Source organism: Trichechus manatus, unplaced genomic scaffold, assembly GCF_000243295.1.
Source record: "Trichechus manatus latirostris isolate Lorelei unplaced genomic scaffold, TriManLat1.0 scaffold00069, whole genome shotgun sequence".
Classification (NCBI taxonomy): Eukaryota; Metazoa; Chordata; class Mammalia; order Sirenia; family Trichechidae; genus Trichechus; species Trichechus manatus.
This window is the reverse complement of record NW_004444005.1, coordinates 13,461,837-13,477,258: the sequence shown is the minus strand read 5'-3', so window position 1 is coordinate 13,477,258 and position 15,422 is coordinate 13,461,837. Positions and strand designations below refer to the sequence as shown.

The following is a 15,422-nucleotide window of genomic DNA, read 5'->3' as shown; positions in this document are numbered from 1 at the left end:
AAGTACTAACAATCTCCAGTCGTCCATAACCATGGCACGTCTCCTCATGGATTTGTCTCCTTTAACATCTCTTCAATGAAGTTTGATAATTTTCCCAGGAAAGATCCTGAACTTCTTTTGTTAGATTTAGTCCTAGACACTTGACAGTCTTTGATTCTACTGGAAATAGTATCTCTATTTGATTGATGTTTTCTATGTCTTGGTGTAACAGATCTTTGCTATGTTAATCGTATATCCCACAACCTTACTAAATTCAACTAATCAATCCCTATCATTTGTCTATAAATTGTTTTGGGTTTCCATGTAAATACTGTCATCTGCAAATAATGAGTTTTATTTCATCTTTCGCAACCCTTATGCCTCCAATTTCTTTTGCCCAATTTTGGTGGCTAATGTTGACTAAAAGTGGTGACAGTGGGCATGTTTGTACTATTGCTTATTTTAAAGAGAATGCTTCTAAATGTTTCCTCATGTAGGATGCTGTCTGCTCTAGACTTGTCTTTTGTCTTTCTTCCTTTTTATATTAAAAAAAAAATTCTCATTATCAGGTAAAGGAAGCACCCTTCTATTTGGAATTTACTCAGAATTTTAATTACAGATTTAAAAAAAAAATTTTTTAAATTGTACTTTAGGTGAAGTTTACAGAACAAATAGTTTCTCATTAAATAGTCAGTACACATATTGTTTTTATGACATTGGTTAACAACCCCATGACATGTCAACACTCTCCCTTCTTGACCCTGGAAGACCTTTTTGTTTTTTTGGTGAAAATATACACAGCCAAAGATACACCATTCCAAAAATTTCTAAATGTCCAATTCAGTGACATCGATTACATTCTTCCAGTTGTGCTGCTAATTCTCACTATCCTTACCCAAATTATTCCATCACCACTGTCCTCAACTCACTGTCCCCTAGGTTTGCCATCAAATCTCTACAGTTGCTCTTGTCAATCTGATATCACATAATTTTTTTGTATTTTAGATGAAGGTTTACAGAACAAAATAGTTTCTCATTAAACAGTTAGCACACATGTTGGCCTGTAACAATGGTTAACAACCCCATGACATGTTAACACTGTCCTTACTCAACCTTCTATTCCCTATCACCAGCTTCCCTGTCCCCTCCTGCCTTCTAGTCCTTGCCCCCGGACTGCTGTGCCACATTAGTCCCATTTTGTTTTACCGGGCTGTCCAATCCCCGGCTGAACGGTGAACCCTGGGAGTAACTTTACCAATGAGCTAAAAGGGTGTCCAGGGGCCATACTCTGGGGGTTTCTTCAGTCTCTGTCGGGCCAGTAAAACTGGTCTTTTTTTTGTGTGTTAGAATTTTGCTCCACATCCTTCTCCAGCTCTGTCCAGAACCCTCCGTTGTGATCCTGGTTAGATTGGTTTTTATTTGTTAACTTTTTCTGTAGCAATGGAATTTTCTAATTTAATCTATAAATATAATAAGTTACACTTGCTGACTTTTTCACAGTAAAACACCCTGAACCAAAAACCATACCAAACCCATTGTTGTCAAGTTGATTCCAACTCATAGCTACCCAATAGGACAGAGCAGAACTGTCCCAAAGGGTTTCCAAGACTGTAATATTTATGGAAGCAGACTGCCACATCTTTCTCCCACGGAGTGGATGGTGGGTTTGAACTGTCAACCTTTTGGTTAGCAGCCAAGTGTTTTTAACCATTGCAACACTAAGTTTCCTTAAAACACCCTTGCATACCTTAAAAAAACAATCCAACTTTATTATGCTGTATTCTTTTCTTTACACATGGTTAAAATCAACAGGCTTTTTTTTTTTATTTTAAATAAAGGATTTAATCTCTATTTTCATAAGAGATATGGGCTTATACTTTTCCTTCCTCACAGTATCTTTACCTGGCTTTGGTATCAAGATTATACCAGCCTTGCAGAACGAGCTGATGAATCTTCCCTCTTTTCCACTCTCTAGAAGAATTTAAGACGGAGGCAATCTCTTACGTGGGAGGTTGTAGAACTCACCTGTTAAACTATTTGGTACGTGGTTATATTTAAGCCTTTCGCTGCTAACCAAAAGGTCAGCAGTTCGAATCCACTAGCCGCTCCTTGGAAACTCTATGGGACAGTTCTGCTCTGTCCTATAGGGTTGCTATGAGTTGGAATCAACTTGGCATCAGGGTTTTTTTTTGCTTTTTTCTTTTTAGAAAGATTTTTAACTGCTGTTTTTTTTTTTTTTTTTTTTTTTAATATTATAGGGCTCTCTCTCTCATTGCCATTGAGTTGATTCCAACTCATAGGGATCCTACAGGACAGAGTAGAACTGCCCCATAGGGTTTCCAAGGAGCAGCTAGCAGATTCTAAGGTTAGCAGCTGAGCACTTAACCACTGGGCAACCAGGGCTCATTACAGGGCTATTCAGGCTTTGCATCTTTTCAAACTGACTCAAAATGTTTTTGTGTCCATACAGTCATTTTGCCTAGTTTTCAACAATGGCATGTGATTGTTCATAAGGATCCCTGATTTTTTTAATCTGCACTTTCTCTGAGGTAATTTACTCCTTTTCCTTGTACCTTTTCTGGTTTTTTCTTGATCTTCCTGACAGAGGTATGTTGATTTTGTATTTTGTAAATATCAACTTTTGACTTTTTTGATGTTTCATTTTACATTTCATGGATTTCTGTACTTTGTCTCTTTTCCTTTTGTTAGGTGAACTCCACTATTCTTTTTCAACTTCTTAGATTAGATCAAGATTCTTCAGCGTTTCTTGTTTCCTAATGTAAGTATTTAAGGCCATACAATTCCCTCTAAGCACACGTTTCCGGCACCCAACAGGTTCTGATATGTGGTACTGTAATTGTAATTTGGCCTGAGGTATTTTAAAATCTGCACTATGATTTCTTCTTTAACCCATGAGTTATTTGACAATTTTTTTTAAGTTCCCAGAGGTGCCTGGCCAGCTACAGGGCCCAGAAGAGACTGACATCTGACCATGAGCCCCTGGGAGATCGAACAACCCAAGTGGTCATCAGAGACTGGGCGTGCCAGCTGCATGGGCAGGATACCACATGCACGCGGCACACACCAGGGAAGGCTGGGCCAGCCTAGAGGGCGTGCACCAGCTGCAGAGGCAGGCGGTATGATCTCAGCAGCCTTCCTGACCCCTTGCCTCTCCTTCCCTCAACTCCACCTGCAGCCTCATGGGAAACGCCCAATGACCAGCCCCTTGAGAAACACTACATGTCCTGCTGAGGCGTGACCACCCAGAAAGCAGTGCAGAAGGGAAATATTCATGGTACATGTTGCCTGGAAGGAGAGATAGCTTTGTAGATCTCCACCAGTGTAAGGATAAGGGCAGTCAATGTGAAGGAACGCTGACTTCCTAGGATGCTCGGGGAAGAAGGCACGGGCAGATGCTCAGAAGGGCAGCGCGTGTGAGAACCTCCCTGCGCCCACGCTCCCTGGGAAGGCAGGGTGCTGTGGATATGGCCCCTCAGGAAGGTCAACGCTGGGCATGGGCTCAACCACAGGCACCTTTTCCCCTGAGGCCCCCAAACCACAGCCCTCCTACGGGTACAACGGGCTGCAGCGGAGACTGCCTCTCTGGAAATTCCCACCAGCAGCCTGGCGCCAGGGTGGCCACACTGAACAAGTCTGTCACAGCACAGAAGCTTCATGCTGATGGACCAATGGCTGGTTCTCAATGTGGCCACCATGCTTCTGCCAGCTGTGCCATCTGTACAGCCTCCTGGCAGCCCTGCTCACCACTGTGCGGACCAAGAGATGACAGAGAATTGACTAGTTTTACCATAAAGTCCACCACCGGATCAGATGGCTTTATGGATGGCGGCGTGTCCCCTCGAGGATCAGTGAGGGTGGGTGCTCGCAGCACAGTGTGTGGTGCTGGCTACCCCACAACCAAGTCATGTGGGTCAGGATCTAGAGTGCGTGGCTCTGCTGCTTTTGAGGTTGTCCCCAGGGGACACAACAACAGGTCTAAGCTGGGACTGTCACTGGACCATTCTGGGCTTCTCAAGCCCCTTGGTCAATAGCAATAAGTAGGTTGTGGTGTTGGCGAGGTTGAGCGACCCTGCTATTAAGAATCAATAGGGTTGCTACTCTAAGTGGGAGAAAGGAGGCAGCCAGGTGCACCACCATGCCTCCATGAAGCTAAGGGGACACATGGGTGAAGGCATGAAGGGCGAGACCCGCAGGAGTGTAAAGGTCAGTGCAGCCCCCCGTCTGAGGGGCTGGCCGGACCTCAAGTGCACGGGGGGCAGAGGAGGTGCTCTGGCCCACCCAGAGGCACCTGGATGAAGAAGGGCTGTGGCCTCTACCCTCATCTCCTCCACACTCAGGCCCTTGAAACAACGCTCCCCTCCCTGTCCTCAAGGACGGTACACCCTGGCTAACTTGCCATGGGCTATCGATCTAGCACCAGCAGGTCTGGGGAGATGCCACCTAGGACTGCTGGGGCTGTAGATGGATGCAGTGCCTGACGGGACTTGGGACTGCCTCCTCTGGGGAGGGTGGGGCTCTCTGTAGGGGAACGTGTGCAGTCTATTAGTCACGAGCAGCTTCTTTAGAACTCTAAGAATAAGAAGGACGCGTTCTCACACTGTGCTGCAAAACACGGGTTTTTGGCTCCCAAATCTGAACTCCCTTTTTAGCCTGAGCACCTGCACAGCCTGTGATGGGAGAAAACCACCTCCACCTGGTGCAGGAAGGGCAGGGCTTGCCCCGAGCTGACATGGCACAGATCACCAGGTGCTCTGAACTGCCGGCTGCCCTACGGCATGGGGACATGAGCCCTTTGTCCTAATGCTGGCGCAGTGATGTCCCACAAGTCCAGCTCCGTGGCATGCCTTTGCTGTGGCCTGGCCCACAGACTGGCTGGCCTCTGCTTTCCAAGCCTGGCCTGCCCACCTTGGCAGCAGCTCCTCTTCTGCCTGTGCATCCTGGCAGGTTTCTCACACCACAGCCAGGAATCCTGCCCATCCCATACGATGCCTCTGCGTCTGTGCTCAAGACCTTGCACTTGCCAAAGTGCCCTTCTACCCCCTTTTCTGGCTACCTGAACCCCCATCTCCTCAAGTACGAGTCAGCCCGTCCTGCACGCAGCAGTCATTCACCTGTTCTCTGCAGTCCAACGGGTACCACATCCCTGCCTTCCCCCCAGCTTGCCTTCTTTGCTGGCCTGGAGCACTCCAGAAAGACCACACCATCTGAGATCTTTGAACCCCTTGAACCCCATCAGGTTTTGTCTTCTGGGAAAAGGTCAGATTTTCTGAACGGAGCCATGTGGAGGCAGCATGGAGCGGGCGCGTCAGCCAAGGCCAGATTCTTCCAGTTCTTTGCACCTCTCTCCCCTCGCAGGAGCAAGGGCTCGGGCAGTTCCTCTTTAACTCTCTCACTAGGCCACACGACAGTAAGGGGCTTCCCTTCTCTGCGGACCCCAGCGATGTTCAGGCACTAGGTGAGCATGTGAGCCATCAGAACCAGCCGTAAGATCCACACGCGACACAACACACAAGACCACCTGGAGTCCTGGGGGGAGGGGGTGTGAGGCCAGCAGACACTTCTCTTCCACATCAGCACTGGGAACCTGTGTCTTTCCCACCTGACCGGTCTTCTGGAATATGCTCAGGGTGCCCAAGCTCAACTGAACGGAAACTTCAACGTTTACATATAATTTAAAAGGCAAACATGTTTTACCTGGTTAAGAATTACAGGATTTCTTTAAACATTAAGTCCCCTTGATGCATCAAAAATTATTTAAAGATTAATTTCATACTCAAGCTTTCCAAAATATAGCAGATACCCAGAGAGAGCCACCTTCCCACATGAAGAAGCACGAGCAAGCTGCTTTACCTTTCTGACGGGTCTGACGGGTTAGTAAGAGCGTGTCCCCTCACCTCAATCACGTAGCCGATGTATTCAATGACGTGTCCATTATACTCTTGAGTTTTTAAAATCAGTTTATCACCTAGTTAAAAAATAGATCACCACATGTAAGACTGACACGAAATTACAAAGTTCTGCTGCTGTGTTATAAAATCAAACACCATCAGACAAAAATATAGCAGAGGTCAACTGCTCAAAGATGACGTAACCGTGGCAACGGAAACGCATGATGGGCGGAAGGTGCTGATCGGCTTTTAGACGAGGACATTAGCTGATGGGATACAGTGTCGTCAGCTGAAAGCACGTGTCCCCTGCTGTGGTTCCCCGTCTGCTACTCCATCCGCTGACAGTGCCCACCCACCTGCGTACCCACCCACCTGCGTAGAGAGAAGGCCGGCTCTCCGCCAGTCCTGGGACCTCCAGCACCAGCAGGTCCCCGTTCCTTTTCAAGGTGACCCCACTCATATTGTACTCTTTGAGCTCTGTTTCCGCATGGATCTCCTCAAGCCACAGCAACGTTGAAAACTTTTCCTTGTAGTTTGACATGTTCAAAAGCTGAAAACAAAATATCAGCAAGTTACAGAGAAGAAAGTAACTGTCAAGTATATGCCAATTCCAGGAAATAAGCAGTTATAGGTTTAAGTCCGAACTACTTCTATTTGATAGACACCCCCACTGAGGTGGCGACTGAAGGTCCACACATCCTGGTGGGTGCAGGGCTTGGTGCCCCAGCAAGGGGTGACTCTCTGCCATGACCACGCCTGTCCTTGGCTACCACAGCCCTGTGCCCTCTGCACCCTGCTGCCCCTACTCTTTTCTTTTTCAGTCTTCTGAGTTTATTCCACAAAGGGCAGAGTTTGGCTTCTACAGATTATCTGTAAAAAAGGATGGGGCTGTAGCTTCTTCTGAGATGGAGTAACAAGGACCAGATTTACATCCTCACCTGAAGTAACTTAAAAACACCAGACAAAATACACGAAACAGCAGTTTTCGAACATGAACATCAGGAGCACAGGACAAAGATCCCAGAAGGGGACACAAACTGCGTGAGCCCCGTGACTGCCTGACACAGGGAGGGGGAGCACGCAGGGGAGCTCTGAGGCCCCTGAGCTGGGAGTCCCAGGGGTTGGAATGGACAGAGCAAGTACCAGGCTTTGAGACCTTCGGGGGTCCACTGTGAAGGTCTCGAAACACTGAGCAGCACATGCCTCCCTTCAAATCTTCCTTCCTGACTTTTCTTCTGCGTAACTCAATTTCAAACCCACTCCTCCAATGTCCACACTGGGGTGTGCCCACAGCCCTCCTACCCTGTGGCATCCTGCCACTTGCTCTACTGGGCTGCTCCTGGCCCTTCACCTTCTACCTCTGCTGGGCCTCTCCAGCAGTTCCACCCCTGCTCCTGACTTCAGCCCCCAGGTATAGTACAGTGGATGGTTCAGACAAGCCCCCTCAAGGAAGAAGCAACAATGCCACATGGGAGGGGGGGTGAGGAGAGAACTTTCTAGGCAAAGGAAGCCACATGTGTGAGGACCTGGTGGCAGAGGGGGTATCCTGGCCTTGTTCCTGACCTTGGCAAACTGTTCAGTGTTTCACATTGTGATGGTTAATGTGTCAAGTTGGCTATAATTCTCAGTGGTTTGGCCTGACGCTGGACTGGGTGATGTGACGAGATAACGTGATTGGAATGTGATGAGGATGGTGTGACAAAGATGATTTGCTGTGATGGGCTGATGGGATGGGCTGACAGGTTGATGGGATGGGCTGGGCTGGGCTGATGTGATGGGATGGGTTCATGGGATGGGATGGGTTCATGGGATGGGATGGGTTGATGTGATGGGACGGGATGGGCTGACGTGATGGGACAGGATGACAGGATGGGACGGGTTGACATGATGGGACGGGTTGACCTGATGGGACGGGTTGACGTGATGGGATGGGATGATGGGATGGGTTAGAGCGATGAAATGATAGGACAGGATGATGTGGTGAGATGAGATGAGATGTGATAAACCAATCACTGAAAGAGTAGTTTCCGTTGGGATGTGGTCTGCCTCCAGAATATAGACTGATATTCTGGCAGAGCTCTTTCTCTTTTGACCCTGCACTCTTTTTGTTCCCTGACCTGTGGATTTTGGGACATAAGCTTACAGAAGTCTCTGGTCTGATGCCTGACCTACGGATTTTGGACCTGCCAGCCTCACAACTGCATGAGCCAATCTCTTGAAGTACCTCTCTCTCTCTTTCTCTCTCTCTCTCTATATATATATATACACACACCTCAATGGCTTGGAAACTCTGGTGGTGTAGTGGTTAAGTGCTACAGCTAATAACCAAAAGGCTGGCAGTTCGAATCCACCAGGCACTCCTTGGAAATCCTATGGGGCAGCTCTACTCTATCCTATAGGGTCGCTATGAGTCTGAATTGACTTGATGGCAACAGGTTTCAATGGTTTTGCTCCTCTAGAGAAACCAAGTTATCAGGAGGGATCAGACCCTGGAGAAGAACATCATGCTTGGTAAAGCAGACGGTCAGTGAAAAAGAGGAAGACCCTCAACTAGATGGACTGACACAGTGGCTGCAACAATGGGCTCAAGCACAGCAACGACTGTGAGCATGGTGCAGGACCGGGCAGTGTTTCGTTCGGTAGTACACAGGGTCACTGTGAGTCAGAACTGACTCGATGGCACCTAGTAACAACAGAGCACCCAAACTAAGACACACATTCAGTACGTGCACCTGCAGTTTTCTCTGAAGATGTCCTGTCTTTCCTTAGTTCCCCATTGCAGAGGAAGTCCCTGTTTTACCAAGAGGTGAGCTGCTGTGAGTCCAGAATGCCTTCTGCTCCTAAAGACATGCCTGTCCAGCTGGAAGGCGGGGCTGGAGGCAAAAGATACCCACCCCATCTCTACTGCAACCAGTCCCCGGAGACTCAGTGATGCTTGTCTCCTGACATGGCAGCAGGCCAGAGCTGCATGAATAATATGCGGGCACTCAGTTTCTGAAGGAACAAAGGGAACAGTCTCTATCTCCTGCTATCCTGGAATTCCCAACTACTTGTGGTAACAATTAACAGTGGAAGTTCTGAACCTAAGAAAGTCCATCCTGATTTTGTCAGAAATGACACATGAGTGTGGAGGAGACTCATGTTTCAAGTGCAAGCACACACTCCTTTCCTACCTCTGCAAGCAATGGCTGGAAAGTCAGAATGTCAATTTTCTGTTCCACACATTTTTTAAGTCTATCTGGTATTGGATACTGTGGAAGAAAACTTGGAAGTTGTCGTCTTGAGTTCCTTAAAAAATAAATTCGTAAGTTAAAAACAAGTCTGAACCTCCCAGACAATTTTACACATTCTACCGTTTCAAAAAGACCAAAGTGCGTTCACTCACCAAAAGTAACCGATGCATAAACTGCCAGCCTCATTCAGCCATCTGCAAACTGTACGCTAGCTGTGGGACCCCTTCTTCACCCAGAGCTCACTGGGTGCCTGTGCTCCATGCCACAGATCGAGGCAGAACTGTGGTCACCAAAGGAGAAAGGGTAGAAGCTCCCGGGGACTCTCAGAACCAGTGAATTTGAAAACTACTGTTCTGTGCTCTTAATTAAGCTAACCTTTTATTTTCTTTGTAATTCAACCTGAATAATTTACTATCAGGGAACACCACTGACTTCTCTCTCTTTAGGTGCCGTCGAGTCAGTTCAGACTCATAGCAACTCTATGTTCATAAACTGCTGTTGTTCATATGTTTTTGTTGTTGTTCGGTGCCATCAAGTCAGTTCCGACCGATAGCGACCTTATGTACCACAGAACAAAACACTGTCCAGTCCTGTGCCATCCTCACAATCATTGTTATGCTTGAGCCCACTGTTGCAGCCACTGTGCCAACCCATCTTCTTGAGGGTCTTCTTCTTTTTCGCTGACCCTCCACTTTACCAAGCATGATGTCCTCCTGATAATGTTTCCAAAGTATGTGAGGTGAAGTCTCGCCATCCTCGCTTCTAAGGAGCATTTTGGTTGTACTTCTTGCAAGACAGATTTGTTCATTCTTCTTCTGGCAGTCCATGGTATATTCAATATTCTTTGCCAACAGCATAATTCAAAGGCATCAACTTTTCTTTGGTCTTCCTTATTCATTGTCCAGCTTTTGCATGCATATGAGGTGACTGAAAGTACCATGGTTTGGGTCAGGCGCACCTTAGTCTTCAGCATGATATCTTTTTTTTTTTTTTTTTTTTAACACTTTATAAAGGTCTTTTGCAACAGATTTACCCAATGCAATAAATATTTTTTTTAAATTGTGCTTAGGTAGAGTTTACAGCTCAAGTTAATTTCTCATTCAAAAATTTACTCACATATTGTTTTGTGACATTGGTTGTAATTCACACAATGTGACAACATGCTCCCCCTTTCCACCCCAGCATCCGTGTGTCCATTCGTCCAGTTACTGTTCTTCCTGCCTTCTCTTCTTGCTTTTGGACAAGAGTTGCCTGTTTGGTCTCATATATTTAATTGAACTAAGAAGTACCCTCCTCATTTGTGCTATTTTTGTTTTATAGGCCTGTCTGATCCTTCTCTGAAAAGTAGGCTTTGGTAATGGTTTCAGTTCTGGGTTGGCCGAGTATCTGGGGGCCACAGTTTCAGGGATTACCCTAGTCTCTGTCAGACCAGTTAGTCTTTTTTCGTGAATCTGAATTCTGTTCCACATTTTTCTCCTGCTCCGTCCGCGACTCTCTGTTGTGATCCCTGTCAGAGTGGTTGCTGGTGGTAGCCGGGTACCATCTAGTTCTTCTGGTCTCAGGCTGGTGGAGTCTCTGGTTCATGTGGTCCCATAGTTCTTTGGGCTAGTATTTTCCTTGTGTCTTTGGTTTTCTTCATTCTCCTTCGCTCTGGATAGGTTGGGTCCAAAAAAATGTAACTCAGGTGGCCACTCGCAAGCTTTTTAATACCCCAGATGCTACTCACCAAAGTGGGATGTAGAATATTTTCTTTATGAACTATGTTATGCCAACTGACCTAGATGTCCCCCGAGACTATGGTCCCCAGCCCCCAGGCCCAGCTACTTGGTCCCTCAAACTGTTTGGATATATCTAGGAAACTTCTATGCTTTTGCTTTGGTCCAGTTGTGCTGACATCCCCTATATTGTATTGTCCTTCCCTTCACTGAAGTTGACATCTGTCTACTATCCCTCCTCCTCCTCCCTCCACCCTAGTAACCAAAGAATGCTTTTTTCTGTACGTAAACCTTTTCTTGAGTTCTTATTAACAGTGGTCTCATACAATACTTGTCCGTTCGTGACTGACTTATTTCACTCAGCATGCCATCCACGTTCATCCATGTTGTGAGATGTTTCACAGATTCATCATTCTTTACTGTTGCATATTATCCCACTGTCTGTATGTACCATAATTTGTTTATCCATTCATCTGTTGATGGGCACTTAAGTTGTTTCCATCTTTTCGCTACTGTGAATAGCGCTCTAATGAACATGGGTATACATATGTCTATTTGTATGACTGCTCCTATTTCTCTAAGATATATTCCTAGGAATGGAATTGCTGGATCATATGGTATTTCTATTTCTAGCTTTTTAAAGAAGCGCCTTATCATTTTCCAAAGTGGCTGTACCATTCTGCATTCCAACCAGCAATGCATTCCCCATGCATCTGTCAGTTTGTCATACTGTGGGGGCTTGCATGATGCTCAGATGCTGGAAGCTATGCCACCCATATTCATATACCAGCTGGGTCACCCATGGCGGACAGGTTTCAGCTGAGGTTCCAGACTAGAAAGAAGTGTCTCGCAGTTTACTTCTGGAAAGAATTAGCCAGCGAAAACCTTACGAATAGCAGCGAAACGCTGTCTGATACAGTGCCGGAAGATGAGCCCCCCAGGTTGGAAGGCACTCAAAATATGACTGGGGAAGAGCTGCCTCCTCAAAGTAGAGTTGACCTTAATGACATGGATGGAGTCAAGCTTTCAGGACCTTCATATGCTGACGCAGCATGACTCAAAATGAGAAGAAACAGCTGTAAACATCCATTAATAATCGGAACGTGGAATGTACGAACTATGAATCCAGGAAAATTGGAAATTGTAAAAAATGAAAATGAATGCATAAGCATCGATACTCTAGGCATTGGTGAGCCGAAATGGACTGGTACTGGCCATTTTGAATCATACAATCATACGGTCTACTATGCTGGAAATGACAAACTGAAGAGGAACTGGTCAATGTGCAACCATTTCAGAAGGCAGCATATGATAAAGAACCGATGGCACTGAAGGAAGAAGTCTAAGCTGTACTGAAGGCACTGGCAAAAAACTAGGCTCCAGGAATCAACGGTGCACCAACTGAGATGTTTCAACAAATGGATGCAGCACTGGAAGTGCTCACTTGTCTATGCCAAGAAATCTGGAAGACAGCTACCCCACCAACCAACTGGCAGAGATCCATATTTATGCCTATTCCCAAGAACAGTGATCCAACCAAATGTGGAAATTATCGAACAGTATCATTAATATCACATGCAAGTAAAACTTTGCTGAAGATCATTCAAAAGCAGCTGCAGAAGTATATCGACAGGGAACTGCCAGAAATTCAAGCTGGATTCAGAAGAGAATGTGGAACCAGGGATTATCATTGCAGATGTCAGATGGATCCTGGCTGAAAGTAGAGAATACCAGAAAGATATTTACCTGTGTTTTACTGACTACGCAAATGCACTCAACCGTGTAGATCCTAACAAATTACGGATAACACTGCAAAGAATGGGAATTCCAGAACACTTAATTGTGCTCATGAGGAACCTGTACATAAATCAAGAGGCAGTTGTTTGAACGGAACAAGGGGACACTGCGTGGTTTAAAGTCAGGAAAGGTGTGCATCAGGGTTGTATCCTTTCACCATACTTATTCAATCTGTGTGCTGAACAAATAATCCAAGAAGCTGGACTGTATGAAGAAAAACACGGCTAAGGATTGGAGAAAGACTCATTAACAACCTGCATTATGCAAATGACATAGCCTTGCTTGCTGAAAGTGAAGAGGACTTACTGATGACAATCAAAGACCACAGCCTTCACTATGGATTACACCTCAACATAAAGAACAAAAATCCTCACAACTGGACCTATAAGCAACATCATGATAAATGGAAAATGATTGAAGTTGTCAAGGATTTCATTTTATTTGGATCCACAACCAGCACCCATGGAAGCAGCCGACAAGAAATCAAAAGACGCATTGCACTGGGCAAATCTGCTGCCAAAGACCTCTTTAAAGTGTTGAAAAGATGTCACCTTCAAGACTAAGGTGCGCCTGACCCAAACCATGGTGTTTGAAATTGCCTTATATGCATGCGAAAGCTAGACGATGAATAAGGAAGATCAAAGAAAAACTGATGCCTCTGAATTATGGTGCTGGCGAAGAATACTGAATATACCATAGACTGCCAAAAGAACGAATAAATCTGTCTTGGAAGAAGTACAGCCAGTATGCTCCTTAGAAGCAAGGATGGTGAGATTACATCTCATATACTTTGGACGTGTTATCGGGAGGAATCAGTTCCTGGAGAAGGACATCATGCTTGGTAAAACAGAGGTCAGCGAAAAAGAGGAAGACCCTCAACAAGATGGACTGACAGTGGCTGCAACAATGGGCTCAAGCACAAGCTTGTGAGGATGGTGCAGGACTGGGCAGTGTTTTGTTCTGTTGTACATGGGGTCGCTATGAGTTGGAACCGACTTGACAGCACTAACAACAACAACCAGCACTGCATTAATAGTTCCAATCTCCCCACAAGCTCTCCATCACTTGTTACTTTCTGTTTTTTGGATTAGGGCCAGTACTGTTGGAGTGAGATGGTATCTCAATGTAGTTTTGATTTGCATTTCTCTAACAGCTAATGACAGCAAGCATTTTGTCAAGTGTCTGTTAGCTGCCTGCATGTTTTCTTTGGTGAAGTGTCTGTTCGTGTCCTTTGCTAATTTTTTAACTGGATTATTTGTCTTGCTGTTGTTGACGTGTTGCAGTATCTTGTAGATTTTAGAGATTAGATCCTTGTCAGATATATTGTAGCCAAAAAATTTTTCCCAGTCTGTAGGTTCTCGTTTTAGTCTTTTGGTGAAGTCATTTGATGAGCATAGTGTTTAATTTTTTAGGGGTTCCCGGTTATCTAGTTTCTCTTCCAGTGTCTGTGCACTGTTACTTACGGTTTGTATCCTATTTATGCCATATATTCGGGTCCCTAGTATTGTCCCTATTTTTTCTTCCTTGATCTTTACCGATTTAGATTTTATATTTACATCTTTGATCCATTTTGAGTTAGTTTTTGTACATGGCGTGAGGTATGGGTCTTGCTGCATTTTTTTAGAGATGGATATCCAGTTATGCCAGCACCATTTGTTAAAGAGACTGTCTTTTCCCCATTTAATGGACTTAGTCAAATATCAGCTGCTCATATATGGGTGGATTTACATCTTGGCTCTCAATTTCTGTTCCATTGGTCTATGTGTCTGTTGTTGTACCAGTACCAGGCTATTTTGACTACTGTGGATGTATAATAGATTCTAAAATCAAGTAGTGTGAGGCCTCCCACTGTGTTCTTCTTCAGTAATGCTTTACTTATCTGTGGCCTCTTCCCTTTCCATATAAAGTTGGTGATATGCTTCTCCATCTTGTTAAAAGAATGCTGTTGGAATCTGGATTGGGACTGCACTGTATCTGCAGATTGATTGTAAATGTAGAACTGACATTTTCACAATGTTTAGTCTTCCTATCCATGAGCATGGTATGTTCTTCCACTTACGTAGGGTTCTTCCGGTTTCTTCCACTAGTGTTTTATGTTTTCTTTGTATAGATCTTTTATGATTGTCTTAGTCATCTAGTGCTGCTATAACAGAAATACCACAAGTGGATGGCTTTAACAAAGAGAAATTTATTCTCTCAGTCTAGGAGCTAGAAGTCCAAATGCAGGGTGCCAGCTCTAGGGGAAGGTGTTTCCTGTTGGTTCTGGGGGAAGGTCCCTGTCATCAATCCTCTCCTGGTTTACGAGCTTCTCTGTGCAGGAACTCCCAGTCTAAAGGACGTGCTCTGCTCCCGGCACTGTTTTCTTGGTGGTGTGAGGTCCACCTTTCTCTGTGCTTGCTTTTTTCTTTATACCTCAAAAGGAGATTGACTCAAAATACAACCTTATCTTGTAGACTGAGTCCTGCCTCATTAACATCATAGAGATAGGATTTACAACACATAGGGAAATCACATCAGATGACAAAATAGTGGATAATCACATAATACTGGGAATCATGGCCAAGTTGACACATTTTTTTTTTTTTAATTTTTGATTTTTTATATTTTATTGTACTTCAGGTGAAGGCTTACAGAACAAATAGATTCTCATGCAACAGTAGTACACATGTTGTTTTATGACATTGGTTAACAACCCCACAACATATTAACCCTCTAAATTCCCAACTTTTTTTTTTTTTTGGTGAAAATACACATAGCCAAAGATACACCGTTTCAAAAATTTCTACATA

General features: G+C 45.0%; 1 protein-coding gene across 1 annotated transcript in view; it reads right to left on the bottom strand.

The window, feature by feature from the left end:
- Window positions 1-15,422, bottom strand: part of MOV10L1 (Mov10 like RNA helicase 1) — a 102,949-nt gene that overhangs the window by 51,513 nt on the left and 36,014 nt on the right. Inside the window, exons 11-13 of the mRNA XM_023734521.1 lie at window positions 9,062-9,176; window positions 6,261-6,438; window positions 5,895-5,965 (exon numbers count right to left, since the gene is read on the bottom strand). Of these exons, the coding sequence (XP_023590289.1) occupies window positions 5,895-5,965; window positions 6,261-6,438; window positions 9,062-9,176 (364 nt within the window). The remainder of the gene's footprint in view (window positions 1-5,894; window positions 5,966-6,260; window positions 6,439-9,061; window positions 9,177-15,422) is intronic.